A 22,687-nucleotide genomic window follows, 5' to 3' on the forward strand; every position below is an offset into this window, starting at 1 on the left:
AGATACTTGTGTATGCTGATGACATTGCGTTCGTAACACCTGATCCAGCATCGGCAATAGCCAAGATAGAGTCCGAAACTGCAAGATTTGGCAAGATCCCTGGTTATTTATTGATTAAATCTAAGTGCCAGATAATGACCAATGATTGGGTAAATCTGGATGATGATGTAAAGCAGCCCAAGTCAAGTATCTGGGGGTTAGGCTATCAGCCAATTTGGATACCACAGTCGGGAGCAATCTCTCTCCAGTTTTGGCCAACTCTAAAAATGAACTGCAGCGGATGAATAATTTGCATCTTTCAATAGTGGTGCATTGTAATGTGATCAAAATTATTTTTTTTCCCCCAAAGTGTTATCTTTTTAGGACTATTCCATTAGAATTCGGGCAACACTGGTTTAAGCAGATTGAAGCATTGTCCAGCAGCTTCATATGGTCCTTCTCTAAAATACGCCAAGCCTTTCAATATCTAGTGTTACCTAGAGAAAAAGGGGGGGTTGGGCACTCCCCAATTTTAGATTATATTACTTGGCGGCGGCCATGCAATATAGTCAGATGCTATGGCCCTCATTACAGCATTGGCAGTAACTACCGCCTACCACCACGGCGATACCGTGGCTACCAGCCGTCTACACGTATCATGGGTGGGGAGGAGGGCAGGGGAGACCCCTATCAGTGCCAGGGAAGGTGTTCCCTGGCACTGATAGTGCCTACCGCCATGGTTTTCATGGCGGTACGTTTGGCACGAAAACCATGGCAGTAGGCAGGGTCGTAATACCCAGGGTGGGATTGTGGCACCCGCCAGACTGGAGATCGAAGTCTCCAGGCCAGCGGCCGTTACCACCCTGGCGGTCGATGTGTTAAAGTGGCGGTCTTGGATGGCAGTTACCGCCAGGGTCCAAATCCCATTTTTTTTTTCCGTCACCCTGTTGGTGGTATTAACGCCGCTTTAACACCGACCACCAGGGTTGTAATGAGGGCCTATATATTTACCCAACTATTACGGCAAATCGGCAATCGAACCCCTGTCATCTATATATAAGATGATATGGGGCAACACAGCTGATGCGGTATTCTTCAAAATAGTTAAACCTAGTTACTTTAAAAAGTTTAGATTCAAGACTGTTAGGGCTGCATTCCAAGTCTGGTTGCAGTTGAACCACATGGTTGGGATAGGACGGTTTAGCTATTACACGCCGCTTGGGAATACCACGTCCCTCCCAGGGATCTTTAAGGATAGTTATTGCTCAAAATGGATTTATAGCAGAGTCTGCAAACAAGGGGATTTTTTTTTTTTTTTTTTTTTTTTTAAGGTGGGGGGGGGGTCAAATAAAATCTTTTTCTGAGATGAAAGAGGAATTCTCCTAGGAAAGTAAGGATTTTTTCAAATTTCCGCAGATTAGAGACTTTTTGTTGCCTCTATCCAGGGAGAGGTCCTTTGGCAAGAAGATTAGCGTTATGGAGCTATTGGAGAGTAGGGATAGCTGTACCATTAAGAATTTGTATCCGTAACTCTTAGACATGCAAGATCATCGGATCAAACAAGCCGGAAACTGGGAACAGCGGGTAGGGGCTAGTGAAACTACCTTTTTAGCTTCTTTATACATGGCCCAGAGTGTATTGTTATCAGCCGGACCGCAAGCACAACATTATACAACTTTTTTTAAACTTATAAATACACCAGCCAGGTTAGCGAGCTGGGGAAAGACAGAAGTTATTACTTGCCCACTATGTCAAAGCGCAAAGGCTGATTTATGTTATATGTTTTAGAACTGTGAAAAGCTGTCTTGATGTATCAAGGAGATTACACAATTCCTGGGGAAGGTTTTGTGTCAGGAAGTAGTACTGACACCCCAATTGGTAATGCTCAGGATTGATGAAGAGGTCTGTAAAGTCCAAGGGCAGCAGTTTCTTTTTTTGGCTATGTCAGCTCTGCGGGGTTGTATTTCATCTGATTGGTTGAGACCAGACTCTCCAACTTGTAGTCAATAGCTAGCTGGACTTCTTTCAATATACTACCTAGAAAACAGCTTGTAAACTGTTAAAGGCAAGGCTGGTAGGGAAAGGGGGAGTAAGAATATGGGCCCCTTTGTCATTATGGCTGCAGGATATTTAAAGGATAGCTCATAATATGTGATGAATTAGCAAGGATGCAATTCATATGATGGGGTCTTCTTTATCTCCAATTTTCATTTTCTTTGTCTGTAAAATCGAAGTTGCTGCTCACCCTGTATGTATCTTTATATGTTTCTTTTTCACTGTGCGCCAATTAAATTAAAAAAAATAAAAAAAGGAAAAAGAAAAGTGGAGTCCCAACTGACGTTCATAACGATGAGCTGCCACTGTGTTCCTGAATTTGCCACCTCTGAGGCCAGGGGCCGCAAAGGCAGTGCTTGGGTGAGCATAAGGCAAGCTAGGGATTGCATCTGTGACCCCTGGCGATCCCTACATGATGTCCATGGTTAACTGTATTGACATACAAGTTTCAGATTCTGAGCCATCTTCAAAATCATCACAGGTCTGGTCTTGGGGTGAATTTGTTCAGATGCGGCATGGTAGACTGGAAACAATCTTGAACTTTCTCCACTTATAAATAACATTTGTCGGTGTGGAATCATGAATTTAATATTCTTTGACAATAGGAGTCTCTTACCAGACAGGCATGAGATTGTGAAAGACGTCTTGACCTAGGCTTGATGTGTTTACCAGAAACCCAAATGGCAAGACCAGACTGACTATGTATTTGATTTTAGATACAGATGGTAGTTTGTCCGGATGATCATGTAATGATGTGCACTGTTTTAGCAACATCAAATCAAACAAGGAAGGGGCCCTTGGCTACAGAATAAAGGGATCGGGCCAGGGGGAAAAGACAAGTAAACTGAAAAAATACCTGCCTCCCACTTTAGCAAAATCAAAATGTCAACAAGAAAAATATTCTTTTATATCAATACCTTGTCATTTACTGAAGAGTAGCTTAATAATCAAAATTCAAAGATTTATAATGCTTATAATCATGATAATTGCAATAATATACATCACTTAATGCAAAACCTTTTTTCTTAAATTCATTATATTGCTCCCTGCAATCCCTCATTAAAAACCAAATACATTCATACCACATTCACTTCTCTCAAAAATCTTGTAAAACCAGACACTTTACTACACATGTACAGTCGGTATCTAAAAGAAAACATCAAAATTATTAATATATTTTTTTTTAATACTTTTTATAGGTCTCCAAAGCATGATGTTCTATATAGATTAACGTATTCACATCATCCAATTGATCATAACAAATAATATCTTATAGACCACATGTCTAGGGGTGGCTCCTGCCGGAGCAAAGCAAGAGGGGAGGGCACAAACCAAAGACATTACAAATAAAAAAGAATGTAAAAAAACACAAAACACAACACTTAGCTGACCTGCCGTATCGCCTCCACTTACTACAGGCACAGGCTCCCAGCTTAACGGGAGGCCAATCCCAACGCTGCTCCCATGCTGCTGGGAGCATGAAAGCATCATTAGGATTGGCCTGAGTGCCCTGGCTTTGTATTCTCAGGAAGACTGGAAGCCTGTGCCTGCTCTCCCCAACCTGTGCAAGGTTGGAGAGAGCTCAGTGCGCATGTGTGTTTGGCCGTCCTGAGACGGCCGGCCAAACACACTTGCGCACTGAGAGGAGTGCACACCACTCCCCCTCCCTCCCTGTCATCCCCCATGGCCCCACCCCTTGAAAAATAAAAACGATAGAACACTGTTTACTATCATTTTTATTTTTCAATTTGCGGCTGCTGGCGGGGGAGGTGAGGGTGATGCTCCTCTGCCATAGCGGAGGAGCAGCTACTGCATATGTCTTCATACATTTTAGGCTTGCATTTTTGTTATAAAGCTGTTGTAGTCATCTCTATTGTCCTTTGGGTAGTCAATAGTATATAAAGGGTGCTGACACCAGTTTTGGTGCAACATGGCAACAACTGTGCACCTTCTTTAGGGCACACACCGAACTCAAAAGGGTCCAGAGGAGGCTGGGGCAATAATATACTAAGCTGCACATATAATAAATCCCAATCAATAACAAACATGTATAAGTCGCTAAATATAGTACTATGCACCAGGTAAGACTCCAAGGCATACTTGAGTATCTATCTCAATCCCAGAACACAAATGAGCAAAAACCACCAAGTGAACAAAAAAAAAAAAAAAAAATCATACCATAAACAAAAATACATCACCAGATCACCCTTCCCGTGTCACCTCACAAAAACTGCTATAAACCAGCAACATGCATCACCATCCCATTATAGGTCATGATTGTAAATCCAATGGGGTGATCCCCACTTGACTTCAATACAGGAGAGCCTGTTCACCCAGAGGGCTTTATCATCTCTAATTGCATGCCCCTCCTTATCCAATACCCTCACCCTTTTAGGTGTAATAATACTGACCTACTCTGGGAAGGTTTCTATAAACTGCATTTTTTCCTAAGGTGCAGTGGTCCTAAATTGATTGCTGCACTGTAAGCTATGCATTCGAATTTGAACTGTGCACACTTTTTGATAGAAGCCAATGAAGCTGGCTTAAAGCAGAGATGTTGGAAAACTATGAGGAACATTAAGGACCAAACGAGCAGCTGAATTCTGGATAACCTGAAAACAGCGGTGGAAATACTCCAATATACCGAGATAATTATCATAATTCAGAGAGGGTTTAATGAGAGAATGAACTACTGTTTTCACAGCAGAAACAGGCAGAAAAAGAACAATCTTCCTTAACATCATAGGAAGAACACAACAGTAGCCAGTGACCAAATAATCTACTTAGAAAAAGACAAATTGCAATTAAAGACAAAACTCAAATGCGAAACAGTTTTACTTGGTACTGGCAAAGGGTCTAATTTAGCAGGCCATCAGGAGTTGTTGCAGTCAAATTTGTTGGCCAGGACAACCTTAGTTTTGTCACTGCTAAAACTAAGGCAAACATTTCTCATTCAGGTGGCTACCTCTTTGCTGCAGGAACAGAAGTAGACTTGAGTTTGTGTACGATCTTTAGAGAAAGGCATGACTATTTAGGTGCCATTAGCTTAAATTTTAAGTACAGGCCAAATGATCATGCCAGTCTGGCAAGAGGAGTAAGATAAGCATTAAATAATGTAGGGTTTAATAAAGACCTCTTGGGGGTCTCCACAGTTAAGATTGGTAGGGTAGGATCAAGACCAAAAAGAAGACAAAGAAACCGAGTTCTGACAGAGAGAAAATAACTTAACTAATTAAGTGTCTGTTTACAGATTCAAGTTGTAGGAAGCTGGCTATCTATGCAGTGTACCAATGTAGGGGTACACTATGAAGATAGTACAGGTGACCCTTATTGACTGACAGATGTTCAAGTAATAGCCCTAAATGCTCTCTTTTGTGCTAGTGTGGGTGGGCAGTTTAGGCAGTGCTAAGCATTTGTTGCCCACCCAGAATACATAACTGAGACACAAACTCAAGAAGAAACTCAAGATCAATTTTAGAAAAACACAACACTTTTAGATTATGTTTTGACACCAGAAAATCTTCTAAGTAAGGTAAGTACTGTTGCAGAGTTATTATTTACAGTAGACTAAGTAAATACACCAATACACTTTTATACGGTAATGACTTTCAATGGGTAAAGTACATATACTGCATATAGGCATTTGCAAAAGTATCTCAGGCGTCCCCTTTAGGTTGTAGGATGCTATATTACCCAGGACACGCGAAAACATCACCAGTTCAGTTTTACCTGCCCTGGGGAGTCAGGGTGCGGAGGTGCTGGTTGGGTCGGGTGCTTTGCGCTCTGCACGGTTTGGAGAGAGGAGAGCCACCTAGAAAGAGGCTGCAGAGAGGGACTTGGGGACAAGTCCAGGAGCTCCCTCTGGGTCGAGGGCTCAGTTTGTGAGGGTTCTGGGAGCAAGGAGCCACAGTCGATGTTCATGGACCTGGGCCAGGGAGCTCAGGTACAGAGGGTTTTCGATGTCTGGTCCTGTGCACTAAAGGTGCTCAGTGTGCATGGCTAGAGGAGGAAGGAAAAACAGAGTTGGGCAACTCTCATGGGCCACCTCATTGGTTCTGTCGCCTCTCAGGTGCATGTGGTCTTTGTGCACAGACCACCTGCGGCAGAAGTGTCTGATCCACACAGAAACAAGCCTTGATTGTGGCAAATGCTCCAATGCCTCGGGTATTGGTGCTGCGAGGGTCTTGAGGGGGGCAGCGTCTCAAGGCTTGGTAGAAACATTGGGGCTGGTCTCCTGGTCATACAACAACCCTGACCTGGCAAGTTGCTACCACGGTGTACCTGATGGCCAGCAAAACATAGGACCAGCAAATGTGATCGATGCCTGCAGATGCAGTAAAGTGGCTCCTCCACTCCAATGGAGATGACGGCTGGTTGGCGGAATGCTGGCAGCGCTCCTCAGTTTTTTTGGAAGATGTGCAGCTGCAGGACGAGTCAGATCAGGGGAACTGTCAGAACAGCACCAAGTATACAGAGTTTGGCACCAAAAGTGCAGGCTGGTCCTCAGTTCTTCTGCTTGTCGGCTCTTCTTTGTTCACCTTCTTCAGTCAGAAGAATCTGTTCTTCTGGTGTCATGGGGTCACCTAAATACTCAATTTAGGGTCATTTAGGAGAGTATAGGGTAGTAGCCCATTCTACCTTATACTTACCCCTGGGATGACTACATCCCCTATATGACTACTTGCTGTGGGCATAACCCTGTCCCAGAATTCCTAATTCCACAAAACCCAAGAAAGTGGAATCCTTCCTTCGTGAAGCACATTAGGCTTCCCACCTTCGGGTGTGACTAGTTTGGTAGTGCAACACACCTACGTGCATAGCTAATTTCTCGCCTGTCTTGGTGAAAAAAGCGCCCAGGGCAGTGGGTGCAAACTCCCAGGTCTGGGGGAAGACGGGGTTGCATATCAAAAGGCGGAAGGGACTTTGAAGTCCCTGGCCTTGAGATGCAGATTAACTAGCCATTCTACTGGAGGAGGTGATAACACCTTCCTCTGAGCAGGTCTTGTTTCTGGCCTCAGAGTGTGGGTTCTCACAACCAGGGCGTCAGAAACATGTCTGAGGTAGCAGACTGGCTAGTAGCAGTCAGCCAGCAAACTAGAGGACTAATAGGTTTTAGAGGCCACCGCTAATGTGCCCTCTGGATGCATTTGATAATAAATCCAATACTGGTATCAGTATGGATTTATTGAAACAAGCTGTTTGATACCAAACACCATAGGTTTCAGTGAAGCCACTATGAAGCTGGGTAACTCGCAATGTTGAGTGTCCAGTACATACCTCAAAATGGCTTCCCTGCTCACTTATAACATCCAGTAATCGAACTAGACATCACAGGGGCATATCTGTTCATGCAAATATGTCCTCACATCAAATATAATGCACCCTGCCTTAGGGCTCTAAAGCCTGCTGTAGGGATGACTTGCATATACTCAGATGCAGTGATTTGTGGCATGGCACACAATGAGTCTGCAATGGCAGGTTGTGTGTAATTTTTTAGAAGGGTCCCTTAGGGTAGCACAATTATACCTGCTGCACCTCTTAGGGACCCTCTCTAGTACCAAGGCCCCAAGTCCCAAGAGTACCATTTACTAGGGACTTACAGAGGTACTAAAGTGTGTGCTAACTGTACACAATAAGCCATTTTCCTTGTTTTAGGGAAAGAGGCACCTTGTTAGCAGAAACCTAGTGCGCCCACAGTACAAAAACCCTCAGTACCAGTGGCAAGAAGTGGGGGTGACCATGTCAAAAGGGGCACTTTCTTACACAAGTCCAAACAGACAATTGGAGAAAATGGAATGGGAATCCATAACAAATGCAGCAAAGAGATCACAGCACTGCCCAGGTCAACAAAATCTGCAGCAAGTTGATAGCTTCCAAATGACGTGGAAGTTGATCATATATTGCCTTCTGTGAAATGGCTTGAAAGTGAAATGGGTCAGAAGTTACTCAACGTACATGTATCAGCATAGGATATTTTCAAAATGGGAGTGAACAGACCATGTCTCTCGCAAATTAGTTACTGAAGTAGGCCAAAAGCACAAGTCACACAGCTGCATAAGAAAATTCCCCATAATTAAAGTGGCAAGAGTGGCTACCAACAGCAGACAAAGATCAACTGGAAATCCAGATTTAACGGCTGACAGAATATTCAGTCTTACTGAAAGAAAGTTTTTTAAATTCAGGGAGCTCATTATGGATAGGCGGGCTTAACGATTTGTGATTTGAAACTGTACTGTAATACCAAGAGCCTCTTATAGATGAAAATAAGTTTGGAAGGAGGTAATCGTCTCATAGAAGGAAGAAAGTAGGAAGACTATCTCAAAGTATGTGAGAGTGGGGAATAGAGATTGATACAGTAGACCACAGGCTGTATAACATATTTTACTATGAAAAATACCGCACAACCAAAGAAAGGAAGCCACAATCTTTTGAGCATAATATGCAGTATGAGTATCCCATGCTAGGCACTGGTAATTCTTAATTGTGTCTTTACGGGTAGTTTTAACATCAGAGTGTAAGCAAGATGCCAAAACCTTTATAAGGCATTAAGTGTTGTTTAGCTCCTCTGAGTTCCTCAGAATACCATGGAGCAAGTGGCTTGGTGCGTTGGGAAACAAGCATTTGGACCATAGTGACCAAATTTATGGTAGTAAAAAGCCAATTATTAAACAAATCTGCTGAGATAAAAATAACCTAAGTAGCCATAGGAGGATTAGATGAAAGTGCTAAAGGAAGATGAGGGCACTGATTCTTGACCAAGGTCTAGTTATAAACGGAGTGCTTCTTAAGTCAGTGGTTACTTCATTAATTAGGTACGGTAGTGAGAAGGAAAAGGCAAAATGGTCTGTCCATATTAATTGAAATGGTTTGAAAGCTCTGACCTTTTCTGAATAGTAAATATTGAACTGATTATGTGACTGTTTCACATATTACCCATAAGGCCAATCTGGGTAAATCCAACATCTCTATGGTGTCAAAAAAAATTCGAGGCATCCTCTTAAGATGTATATTCTAATTGTAAATTCAGATCGCGTAAAAAATAAAATTACTGATTTTGATTACTAGTGGGGCTAGCAATTCATTTAGGACAATGCAAAAATTTAGCTTTGGCTAGGAACAACAATAAATTAAAGCACTGGTTTAAGAAGTAATGCTCAAATTAAGAGCAAAGAGCATGATTTTCCCCCAAAGAAAAATGAGGGAAGTCAATGATAGTACTAATACAAGATAAAGGCTTACAAATACTCCCCTGCACCTCCCCCTCAATTGGACCTGACGGTCTTTATGCATGATAGAACAAGCCCGTACAACCAAGGCAATAACAGGGCTGAGGATTTGCAGAGTCCTTTTCAGCAGGATAATGAGGTCATGACAATAGCCTGTTATGAACTTAAAAACGTTGGTCTGAGGAAACAGTAAGGCAAGCAGTAATAAGTTTGATCTACTTGGTTATGATGTGAACACAGAGAGCTTGGTGCACATCCCAAGTCTGGTGTATCAAACTGTTGATTAACAAGAATGGAAGGACAAACTTTAATGAGAGGTAGTCAGAGAAAGTAGACAAAAACAAAGAACAACCCCTCAATTGTACTGTAAAAGAGGATGTCATTGTTACATATCTTACCTGAGAGACTGAGTGGAAAGCTCCTTATTACAGTAAGAGTTCCTGCTCGACTAAAGAATCTGAGAAACAGGATCTCAGGTACATTAAAAGCCCTGGGCTGGGAAGGGCTCAGATGGGCTTGCCCCTTGGTGCATGCCCACTGAGAGTTGCATTTAGTACACATACCTGCCAATGAGACATGGTGGTGTAGGCATGCCAACCTCACAAGACTGCAGCTGGTAATAAACTGAAGGAAAAATGGTGGTCCTGCTAATGTGAATATATCGAACCTTAAATGCTTATTGATGAAAATATATTAACTTTAAAAATATATATATATTTCTATAAGCAAGCAATCCTTCTAGGAGGAACATTGGCAGATATAAAAATAGATCATATACTTCCAAACGCTGTGCCCCCATGCCGCCCCCGCCCCACCTATGCCCCTAGGGGGAGATTCAGAGTTTCCTTAGGAGGGCAAAAAGCCCACTGAACACCAGGTATTGTTATATTTATTAAAAAAAAGAATTGGGAAGGAGCCTTTTCATCCAGGCACTGAGATGCACCCCCACCTCTAACGGTTCCAAGTGTCTTTCTGCCCTGAGTCTTAAAGCCCAAATACAGCAGCCATCCTCACAAAAAACAAGAGGAAATTTGGATTCTTTTGAATGGAATTTTGACATTTGGACCAGCAAATAAGACATCAGCCCTCTCCTCCCATTTTGCTTCACCCTGGTGGCAGAAAGGCTTTATGGTGCTCAGGGAAGGGGGCTGCAATACGACAGGCACAACCCACAACCCATTCTGTTTCCCACATTATTTCCTAATGGTCTGGTGAACTTTCTTATCTCCGGGACGGGTTGATTGGTAGTAAACCTCATAATCTACCCACCTGGACACAAGACCACTCGAGAGAAAAAGAAAAAGGGTAAGGTGCTGGGTCAGCTAGAGATCATGTCCCATCCCCAGGGGGCCAGAAAACATTTCTGTCCATAGGGGGCATTTTCCCTGTCTATGAAACCCTACATGTTAAAACTACACCCAAAGACATTGCATTTGCTTCTCACTTGCCAGGGTGAAATGCTGCATATTTGGGCTCTGGGTCAACTGGTAACAAAGGAAACTTACCAGCCCTGGTTATTTCTGAAACCTAGAGGCCCTTGGGAATTCAGGTTGGGGTGACTGGTGTGGATGTTAGCATATTCTCTTCCCCAGATTGCTCTGAAAATGTCAAAGCATGGGTCAAAAAAAGGCTATTTTCCCATGTGTATGTGACAGGAAAAACCTGGCCTTTTCAACCAATAGGCAATATTTTACCACCGAGGTTCCACACTTAACCAGGTACCTCCTATGTGTGGGTGGTACCTAACAGGCGCCATTGGAAAGGACCAATACTGTAAACATATAAGGGCACCAATAACACCAATGTGACTTCACATGTACTAGTTTTGACCAGTTCATATAACGGATAATAGGCCCAGCCACACACATGGACTACTGTTTTTATTAGAAGTGTTGGGAAGCTGGCTGGTAGGAATGTGGTGAAGTCCCTTCAGCTTTCAGAACTTTCCCTCACAGAAATATGAGAAAAATGGGTGATTTCCTTGAAAGCCAGCCAACCTCAGCCCCAAATACTGCAGCTACCCATATCACCGTGAGGGGTCAATTTGTATAGCAAAATGTTTGTCACTACATTGCCTTTTGGGGCTTTTGCTGGTGTGGGCAATAGGCCCAGAAACAGGTGGTGTACCATTTTTATTGCGTGAAGTGTGGCAACGTGGAATAGTAGAACAGTTGCTATTATCAACTGGATTTATCACCATTTATGGCTGAGAAAAGTAAGCCAGCGGGTAAGAAGGACCATATTTTGCTAAATGTCCTCCGAATCATATATTATGAGTAACCCCAAATTCAGCTGTACAAAAAACACTCTTTCTGAACTCATGATCTCGGGCACATTTAAAAAATGCTGGTTTCCTTTATATGCATTTTTTTAGTCATTAGATTTTACTGTACGAATTAATGCATGGTCTGTTCACGTTAAAAAAATATATATATTGTGAGGTTGGGGGGGCATTCCAGACCACCATTTCCAAGAAGGTCTCTTGAAAGAGTGCCCTTGCTCCCAAGGCCCAAAACTAATAAAATACCATCCTTCTCTCACCCTATTGGCTATTTCTGCTGAATGGTGGGGGATCTCAGAGCATGAACTACCTATGATCAAGCCACTGCTGCAACCAAAGTCGCGCCTGGGGCTAGTTGTGATGATCGTGGCTTAAAGATTGGAGAGTGGTGCCTGCTTCTGATACTATTGGTGCCTGACACGGCTGTGATCCTGTGGTGCCATACCGGTCGCTGGGGCCTCTTAGGACCACAATGAAAAATGTACATTCGCAGCCTGGAGATTAGTGGCCTGTGCCGGTTCCTGAAGTTGCTGGTGCCTGGGTGTGACCAACTTGGGCACAACAGTTATCCTGTGACGGCCTGCCACAAGCTACCCATCTGGGCCTAGTGACACTAGTGGCTGGCATTATGAGCCCTGGGGGTGAGGTCGCTGATAAGAAACTGTAAGGAAATGCCTTCCTTGGCATGGTTACCCCCTGACTTTTTGCCTTTTGTTGATGCCAGTTATTACAGAAAGTGTGCTGGGACCCTGCAAACCAGGCCCCAGCACCAGTGTTCTTTCCCTACACTGTACCTTTGTTCCCACAATTGGCACAGCCCTGGAACACAGATAAGTCCCTTGTAAATGGTACCCCTCGTACCAAGGGCCCTGTTGCCAGGGATGGTCTCGAAGGGCTGCAGCATGTCTTATGCCACCCTGGGGACCCCTCACCCAACACATGCTCACTGCCTCACAGCTTGTGTGTGCTGGTGGGGAGAAAACTACTAAGTCGACATGGCACTTTCCTCAGAGTGCCATGCCCACCTCTCACTGCCTGTAGCATAGGTAAGTCACCCCTCTAGCAGGCCTTACAGCCCAAAGGCAGGGTGCACTATAACACAGGTGAGGCCATATGTGCAAGAGCACTATGCCCCTAAAGTGTCTAAGCAAAACCTTAGACATTGTAAGTGCAGGGTAGCCATAAAGAGTATATGGTCTGGGAGATTGTCGACCACAAATTCCACAGTTTCATAATGGCTACATTGAAATCTGGGAAGTTTGGTATCAAACGTCTCAGCACAGTGATGCCAGTGTGGGATTTATTGTAAAATACACCCAGAGGGCATCTTAGAGATGCCCCCTGAATACCAGTCCGACTCCTAGTGCTAGGCTGACCAGTTTCTGCCAGCCTGACACAACCAGACAAGCTTCTGGCCACATGGGGTGAGTGCCTTTGTCACTCTGTGGCCAAGAACAAGGCCTGGACGGGGTGGAGGTGCTTCTCAACTCCCCCTGCAGGAACTGTAACACCTGGCAGTGAGCCTCAAAGGCTCATGCCTTTTGTTACAGCACCCCAGGGCATCTCAGCTAGTGGAGATGCCCGCCCCTCCGGCTATTTACCCCACTTTTGGCTACAAGGCTGGAGGAGATAATGAGGAAAACAAGCAGGAGTCACCCACCAGTCAGGACAGCCCCTAAGGTGCCCTGAGCTGAGGTGACCCCTGCCTTTAGAAATCCTCCATCTTGAGTTTGGAGGATTCCCCCAATAGGAATAAGGATGTGCCCCCCTCTCCTGAGGGAGGAGGCACAAAGAGGATGTAGCCATCCTCCAGGACAGTAGCCATTGGCAACTGCCCCCAGCCCTAAACACACCCCTAAACCTAGTATTTAGGGGCGACCCTGAACCCAGGAAATCAGATTCCTGCAACCTAGAACAAGAAGGACTGCTGACCAGAAAGCCCCGCAGAGACGACAGCGACGACAACTGACTTGGCCCCAGCCCTACCGGCCTGTCTCCAGACTCAAAGAACCTGCACAGCGATGCATCCAACAGGGACCAGCGACCTCTGAGGACTCAGAGGACTGTCCTGAACCCGAAGGACCAAAAAGCTCCCGAGAACAGCAGCACTGTTTAAAAACTGCAACAACTTTGCAACCTTTAAGCAACTTTCAAAGAACTCTCTCTCTTCTCGCCGGAAGCGTGAGACTTCACGCTCTGCAGAGTTCAAGTTCAGGAGAACTATCACTGCATAGAGGACTCCCAGGCAACTACGACGATGTGAGTACAATTAGTCGACCCCCCTATACCTCCACAGCGACGCCTGCAGGGAGGATCCAGAAGCTCCCCCTGACCGCGACTGCCTGGTAACAAGGAACCCGACGCCTGGACCAAGCACTGCACCCACAGCCCCCAGGACCGAGAGAGGAGCTACCTTCCAGTGCAGAAGTGACCAGCAGGCTGCCCTCTTCCTAGCCCAGTCGGTAGCTGGCCCGAGAAGCTCCCCTGTACCCTGCCTGCATCACCTAAGTGACCCCCAGGTCCCACCATTGCTTTCAATAGCAAATCCAATGCCTACTTTGCACACTGCACCCGGCCGCCCCTGTGCCGCTGATGGTGTGTTTTGTGTCCCCCCTCCCCCCAGTGCTCTACAAAACCCCCCTGGTCTGCTCCCAGAGGACCCAGCTACTTACCTCCTAGCAGACCGGAACCGGAGCACCCCTGTTCCTCATAGGCCCCCATGTGTTTTGGGCCCTCCTTTGACCTCTGCACCTGGGTTGCTGGTGCAGTGACCTTGGGGTTGCCTTAAACCCTCAACGGTAGGCTGCCTATGCCCAGGTGACTGACTGTGTAAGTGCTTTACTTACCTGAGAAACCTAACCAAACTTAATTCCCCCAGGAACTGTTGATTTGTTCATTGTGTTCACTTTTAAAATAGCTTATTGCCATTTTAACTAAAACTGTGTGTACTACTGTTTTAAATCAAAGTTCAATACTTACCTGTGTGAAGTACCTTGCATTTTATGTACTTACCTCAAATCTTGAATCTTGTGGTTCTAAAATAAATTAAGAAAATATATTTTTCTATATAAAAACTATTGGCCTGGAGTAAAGTCTTTGAGTGTGTGTTCCTCATTAATTGCCGGTGTGTGTACAACAAGTGCTTAACACTACCCTCTGATAAGCCTGCTGCTCGAACACACTACCACAAAATAGAGCATTAGTATTATCTAATTTTGCCACTATCAGCCTCTTAGGGGATACCTTGGACTCTGTGCACATTATCTCTCACTTTGAGATAGTATATACAGAGCCAACTAGTTACAGAAACCAATTCCCAACTGGCTTGAGCCCGTTCTGGAGGGCTCAGCTTCCGCCACTCAGGTCCCAGAGACTAGGGCCCACTGAATATACGTGAGGCAGGGCAGCCCTAAACACACACTTTGCAAGATCAGAGGTCCACTCCACAATGGGTGAGACAGAAAAGACTGACACTCCCTAAGGAATACTCACGTATATGAACTATGATGCTTGCTATATTTTGATACCAGACTGCCTACTTCTCACAAAAAGGCCTGCCTATTTTTTTCTTAAAACACATACCAATGAATAAAGATCTTTGAAATATTTTTCAACTATACAGCTCATGAGTGTTAGATACTGGCATCTTACCTTGGCGAAGGGTTGCCACTAATTGACTTGTAACCATAGACAGACAGGGTGCTCCCTTGGGCTGGTGGCTTCCACTGCGCCCTTGTTTGGGTGTTGCAGAGGGAACTAGCACTGAGTCATTTGTGCAATCTGGACACCACCAACTCACCTTTTATGTACGGCCCTTCTCCTCACATTTGATGGCTCAGGTAACAATAAAATTGCCATAAAATTGAAAAATCATTACAAGGTGCAGCTCACTTCATGGCTCTTGGTTTCACACGTTTCTGGACAACCATCAAACACACTATATATCCCTTGAATCACAAGAGTCTGACAGACATAACAGTACATTAGTATTGTAAATTGCCCATCAGGACAAAAAAATTCAAAATAATAAAAAAAATAAAAAAACATTTACACTGAGTTCTATTTTTCCTACTAATTTTCATGTATTTCTTATTTTAATGATTAGTGTATGTGGGAAAACCGTAAGTGATCTACACAAATCACCTCTACTTTTCAGAAAAGTTTTACACCTGTTATCACCACAACCTGCAACAAGATTTAAATCACACAAATATCAATACTTGACTTCCGTTTTAAGAATTGCAAAAACTAGGATAAAAAATATTTTTTTTACAACTGCCTGTTCCTGAAAGATGGGATGATGTTAGCATGGTAATCCTTTTGTTGATTCTATTTCAAGGGGAAAACACTGGCATGGCACATGTAACCCTTTTCTTAAAAAAATAAAAAAAGATTTTTGAACATTTTCTCAGGTCTTTCTAGGGAAATCCACAAATCCCAAGTACCCACAGAACCCCTAGAACGTGGGAACAAATTTGGCCAGAATACATATAGTTATGAAGCATTACGCTTGAACTGCTTCAAACATCAAAAACAGGGTTCAGCATCTCACGGATGGGGAGAGCATTTGAGGGATTAAAGATTTGTTTGAAAATTAACTAGAAGACTAATCGAAAATTGAAGAAACTTACTATTGCATGTAGTACTGGCGTGCATACATTTGTTGCCACCACATCATGTGAAGGTGGTTAACTGGAGGATACTGATGAAGTCCAGACTGCCCTCGAGACCTAAAAAATAATAGTTTAAAAATCTTTTGTTTATTAGTTTTATTAAATAGCAATGGCATAGCAGTGATCACACTTACCTCCCCGTATGGCATCTCACCAAAACACATTTAAAAAATCCCCAGCGGAAGTGCAAGTCGCCTATCTCCTTCCCTTACATGAACCTAAGATACACACACATCTTTGCCTCCCAGGAGAATCCTGGGTGTCTAGATTACAATTCTACCCCTAGAGCACCTCCTGTCCCCTGGGAGAGGGCATCAGCAAGGGCAGAGGCTCGCCCGTCAATCATATACAAAGTTTGCATACAAAATTTGTTACCTTTTTCTTTTTTAAACTAGGTAATACAAAGTTATCATTTTTGGCACATTATAAGAAGCAGCTGTGGAGATCCAGTTACTACGAGAACTCAATGTAAACTACATGGTTGAAAAGATTTTCAAATTTGAATGTTTTATTACATAAACCGTATGAGCTACCGTAAGAAACAAGCACTGGCAAAGTCAATAAGGCTGGTCTTTATCATTTGAGTGCCAGACAGGCTGTTGATTTTGCCAATGCTTTATCGTACAGAATTGTTGAAAAATAAAATAAAATAAAAAAGTACAAGAAAAGCATTTCAAAATAGTGAAGGAAAATTAAACATATCTTAGGGTTTCAAATATTTTTTTAGTCAGGAAACTGAGCAGAATTTACAAAGAATAAGAAAGTGTAAAAGAACAAATTTGCCAAGACCTAATTTTCTTTCCACATAACTCAGAACTGAAACATGCTTCAGCATTCCATGGATCAGATTTATGGGCTTCCAGAACAACGGACATCTCCTCGTCAGTCATGCTTATTACAATTCTGCCTCAAATGACAGCTGAGTGAGTGCAGTAGCTGGCTCCTTGCTCAGCACCGTTAAAGTCTTTGTGTGCCAAGGGCTGAGCTTTTGTACAATATGTGGAATAGAAGAAATATAACAAAAACGCTACACACCAGCGCAAACAAATGCGGTACAGCTTTTACAGACAAGATAGAGGTGTGGGGGGCAACAGAGAGCGAGGAGCAAGTAATTCAGAGGTGGAAGCATCACACCAAGAAGAAAGCAAGAAAATACATGAACTCGTGGAGTGGTGAATGAAAAGAAAAAAAAGTAGTTTCCTAGATGTGAGCAGTGGAACGATGCGAGTTACACGATCAAAAATAAGGCAAAGTGTTATGCTCCAAGAAAGGGACAAACAAAAAAGAGTGTAGGAAAGTGAATTACTATGTGGTGTGGTCAGGAGACCTCACTAAGTAAAAAAAAACAAAGTCACAATCCTTATTAGGACCAGTTAGGTTTATTTAATCTAACTCTTAGTTCAGTCCTGTGTAGCTGTGGTACAAAGTAGTCCGGCTTAATCAAAGGATCAGGTGTAAAGCATTTAAATGTACCAAAACAGCTAACAAATACGAAACTCAAAACAATAAAAATCTGACACCAATTTATAAAATTAAGAATTTATGTTAAAATAGACAACAATACAGCAAAAATCTATTGAGGGACCTCAAAGGTATGACCTTTCTAAGGTAAGTAAATCACTGTATTTCTCTTTTAAGAAATGCACTAAAGTTTTGTAAGCGGTTTAGCAGTTAAGCCAACTGGCTAGAATGGCTATTTCTCTTTACTTGGATGGTCTACAACACGTTGGAGGCTAGTCACAGGGATGCCTTAGGTACAGGGAGACCTTTATCTGTCAGGTCCAGCAGTGTTAGACTCCTCAGTGCACTTTTATCCATCACTGTGGTCCAGTCAAAATGTGGTCCTTACGCTGGGGATGCAGGATGCTGAAGAGGTGTGGCGAGTGTTCCGAGAGCCACCCTGGCATATACAAGCATGAAGTTCATCTCTGGCCCCAGGGATCAATCTCCCACGTTGCAGTGGTGCAGTCCAATGCAAGTTCAATCATCACTGGTCGTCTGGAGACCGCAATTTAGGCAGTTGCTTACAGGTAAGCATATCTTTTCCTTCTGGGGAACAGGGCCACTTCGACTTCAGCTGGGTGACGCACTGACATGGGACACCTCAGGAGGGAGTAGACTCTGTCTTCCAACATGCACTTTAGCATCAAACGGCAGTCATGCTTTGCTGGACAACCAGACTCGAGGAGTGCAGTTTTTGGTGGTCCTGAAGTTTAACAGGAGCATAGCTAACTACCTTGCAGTCACTGCTTCAGTACTGGCACAAGTGGAGCTCCTGTTCTTGGGTGGGCACAGCCGTCACAGTCTTTAGCAAGTCCCTCAAGTTTAGCAAGTGCAGTCCAGTCTTTGGTGCAGCCTCTTTCTGATGGGTCCACGGGGGACTCTGGGTATGGTGTGCCACCACTTTTATGCCATCTCGTTTGTGGGAGCGGAGGACTCCCGAACCAATGTGGCAATAGTTTCCATGAGGCAACCCTTTCCACTTTACATCACATCCTGGAAGGTTTGACCACCAAACAATCCCAGGCTACCCTTCCTTAACCTAAACCAATATGGCACAAGCCTTCTTCCCCTGTGGTGAGCCCTGGGCACGCCCCTTGGGTTTACCCAGCACAATGAGCCCTTTCTCCTGCAAAGCCTGCATGCAACAAGCTTTCCCCCTGTGGAGGAGATCCCAGCCTGTCTCCCTACACAAGGAGCGGGAAGGTGAAGATGTGATAGCCACTTGCTTCACTGAGGTGCTAGCCTCTTTGATGCTGGGTCATCTTCAGCAATCCCCCGGTACTCATCATCCTACTGGAGGTGGCCATACCTCCTCCCACCAGCAATTCTCTTTGTCCTTGTTTCTGGGAGAGCTTCACACTTCCTAGCAGAGGAGCAGCTTTAAAAAACAAATGTATTTATCTGATTTTATTACATAAAGATCCAAACAACAATAGTTGTGACTTAAATTCATAATGTGCATAGATTGCCCCTTTACCACCCCACCCCAGCCCACGCAAATTAGTGCACACTTCACCCAATTCAAATATACAACAGAGACAGGTGTCCCAATAAGGGACCCTACTAGGAAGGTAAAGAAAAAACAAGGTAGTAGCAAGCACAGGAATAGCAGTCGTGATAGCAAATAGTGAATCCCTATACAGATGCCTCTAGACAGTGCCATTGTGCAAAGTGCCATTAGAGTCAACACTCTGAGCAGAAAAGGACTCTTGTGTTTGGAGGTAGGAATGCAGAGGATGTCAGATGTCCCTAAGTTGTGAAGTAGGAGGCAGGTGTTCAGTGTACAAGGTGAGTTGTCCATTACAGTATATGAGGTCCGTAATCCCATCTTTAAACTTAGGCTCCCATCCAACTCCCCATCTGCAGGGGACACGTCTCTTAGAAAGCAGCAGAACTCGTGCCACATATCTGCTATATGAAGCATCCAAGTCCTTGATGTGCCCAAGAAGAGCCATGTGCAGAGTCATTGGGAGCTCTTCCTCTGCCATAATGGAGAAAGCGGCTCACACCTCTTGCCAGTAGGACAGCACTGGCCCACAGGACCAGGCCAGAAGAAGAAAGTCTGTGCCCACCATTTCACAACTGGTGCAGCGATCATCTGGCCCGAGACAAATGTTTGGCCGTTTGACAGGAGTGTAGTATGCACTGCGGAGGAATTTATAATGTATAATTCAGAGTCTACTACTGGATGCAATCTACACGGTCTGTGTGCAGCAGTAACGCCACTGCTCATCAGTGAGCACCATGCCTAGTTCCCTATCCCACTACTGCCACACCCTCTCCATTACAGCATGGATATTCTGCTTGCGCTGAAAGCTACAAGAATGAGACGAAGTGTCTAGTGTTTGTAGCTTGAAGCATGCTATGGAGTATGAGGAATGTAGGTTTGGCTTGCATGTCTGCTACCACAGCCTTGGAGTTAGATTTCAAGCGCACATACATGAAAACATTCAGGGGAGGGACCAGAATGCCCCCTATGCACTCGCCCTATATGATAAATAGACCATCACAATACAAATATCCCCAATTAATAAAATCATGTTAGAGCTGAAGCCTGCATTCGTGTGACAAGCAGCAAATTGTGATATTCAACTGGCATTAGAGAGCTGTAAACTTGTTTGCCCAATCTGCAGCACTGTCTGTGCCATGCACCTGAAGTGCATGCCATTGTGGACAAGGCGACTGAGAGGTATTCGGAAGGGACAGTCATTAATGAAGCAGGAGGAAGTGGTGCCATGTAGCCTTGTTCTACAGCCAGATGAGGGAGAAATGGGGTGGGGTGGTACCAATGAATGGAATGATGAACGTGAGTGCACAAATAGTAAACCTCCATATCTTGGGCTTCAAAACCACCTTCCTGAAAAGGAAGTGTAAGGAATTCCCATTTTACACAGGGTGATTTCCCCATCCAGGATAATCGAATCAACTGTGTTGCTAGTCTGCGAAAATAGGACTAATTTAACAGGAGAGGGATGTTTTAAAAGAGGTACAGTAACTTGGCAAGGGCACCATCTTCATTATGGCGATACGGAGAGGAAATCCAATGGGTAATTTGGTCAGTGAGTATAGAGAGGACGGTTTCATAACTGGAGCGTATTATCTCCTCCCTGTCCCGGGATATCACTATCCCCAGGTGCTTCAGTTCTGACGAACAAAACTGGAGAGGGAAATATGGAGTGAAAGGTGTTGTGGCCAGCAAGCGGGGGAAAAGCTGCGACTTCTTCCAGTTGATGTGGATATCTGACAGCCACGGTAATAAAAAACTCACAAAGCCTTTTTCATTACTGAGAGATCTACTCCTCTCATAGGCCAGCATTGGCACATCCTTAATATACTTTAAAGTTGTAATTCCTGACTAGAAAGGAGTAGCTGCAATACATGCCTGGCCTGGCTGGGTGACAGTTACATTACTGCATTCCCTCCAGACGACATGACAACACAGGACCATTCAAATGCATCTGCATTCATCTGCATACTGATGTGTCTTCCTGGGCAATGGGGATGGGAAGGGCTCACACTTGCACTCCAAAGGTGGCAGGGGTGTTGCTTGACCAGTAAGATTGGGGGGCATGTGCTTCAGATTTCAAACAATCACTCTAGCGTATAATATCAAAATACATTATATGACAAGTAGGACACATAAAAGGCAGTGGAAAGTGGGACGAATGCAGATTGGTAGGGGTACTAAGAGAGAGAAAACTCAACATTTTGTAAAATAACCAACATTTTTTAATACTTCCAAAGCAGAGAGGGATAGACTGTGTGTGTTTGTGTCTATATTTATGCAAAAATTATTTGTGAAATACGACAGACACCTCACCATGCCTGACTAAAAGCACCTGTACCCAACTATTTTCCACAAAATATATTTATGGGAGGGTAACACTCTAAACACACCCCTGAAGCTACGCCTGAGCCCCTCAGAAGCGGTTGATTACCCCCAACTGAGCCACAGCTGGGACTACAGGAGGACCTGTGCACTTGAAGGAGCTGCTCTGAAGTCACCCCCACCTCAAAGGCACTCTTTGGTTATAATTACTGGGGCTCTGATCCCCTGAAATCAGATCACTACTGGACTTGGGAAGGACTGCTGAGTAAAGACTGCTGTGCTGCAAGGACTGCCACACAGCCTGGACTGACTGTTCTAAGGAACCACTTCTCTGCTTTGCTGAGCTGCCATGCTGATCTATGCCCTGCTGAGGACAGGGAATGGACCCATCTAATTTGAACCCAATGTGACAAGGGCTTGTTGGCCTGCCACCTGTTGTACTGCAGCCTCAGGGGCATCAAAGACTGCCTGCAAACCTCTTGGTGCTACTGGACTCTGATATCTGTGAGTCTCACCCTTGCCTTAGGTGTCCCCTCCAGTCCTGGGTCTCAGAAGTGGGTTCCTGCACCTCGATGTTGAAGCATAAGGGGCTTTGCACTGACCGGAGCAGACACATCGCCCTCCGACGCCAAAGCAGCGGCTGCTCGAGGAAATCTTCTCGACAGACTGCGTGGCTCAATGCAGACGAACAGCACAACTCAACATTGATGCAGAGCCTGCATCATAAAAGGGTTTGATGCCAAGCCTTCATTGACTGCTCGGAGCAGCGCCCAGGCTCGCCTCACTCCAAGGGAATAGATGGTGATGCATCACCTCCTTGACTCCTCGCAGCGAGTCTTTGACGTCGACTCTTTCTTCATCCAATGTACTTTGTCAGTGGGGCCTGTCTGAGTCCTGTAGCCAGCCTACCCTCCATCGCAGTTGGCCTGAACTGAGGATCTGCACAAGTCCCTCACGACCTGAAGTAATCTTTTGCCCGCTAGTGAATTCTAGACACTATTTTTGCATTTATTGTTTAAAAATCAATATCTCGACTTCTACCAACTGGATGTTTGCCGTTTTGATCTTGTTTCACTCAAATAAAGTGTGTGTGAGTGTGTGAGTGTGTGAGTGAGTGAGAGTGAGAGTGAGTGTGAGAGTG

At 44.4% G+C, this 22,687-nt stretch overlaps 1 protein-coding gene across 1 annotated transcript in view; it reads right to left on the bottom strand.

Moving 5' to 3' along the window:
- The window catches only part of HERPUD2 (HERPUD family member 2), a 227,855-nt gene that overhangs the window by 33,266 nt on the left and 171,902 nt on the right, over positions 1–22,687 (bottom strand). The window contains exon 6 of the mRNA XM_069215497.1: positions 16,173–16,271. Within this exon, the coding sequence (XP_069071598.1) occupies positions 16,173–16,271 (99 nt within the window). The remainder of the gene's footprint in view (positions 1–16,172; positions 16,272–22,687) is intronic.

Source organism: Pleurodeles waltl, chromosome 2_1 (assembly GCF_031143425.1).
Source record: "Pleurodeles waltl isolate 20211129_DDA chromosome 2_1, aPleWal1.hap1.20221129, whole genome shotgun sequence".
Classification (NCBI taxonomy): Eukaryota; Metazoa; Chordata; class Amphibia; order Caudata; family Salamandridae; genus Pleurodeles; species Pleurodeles waltl.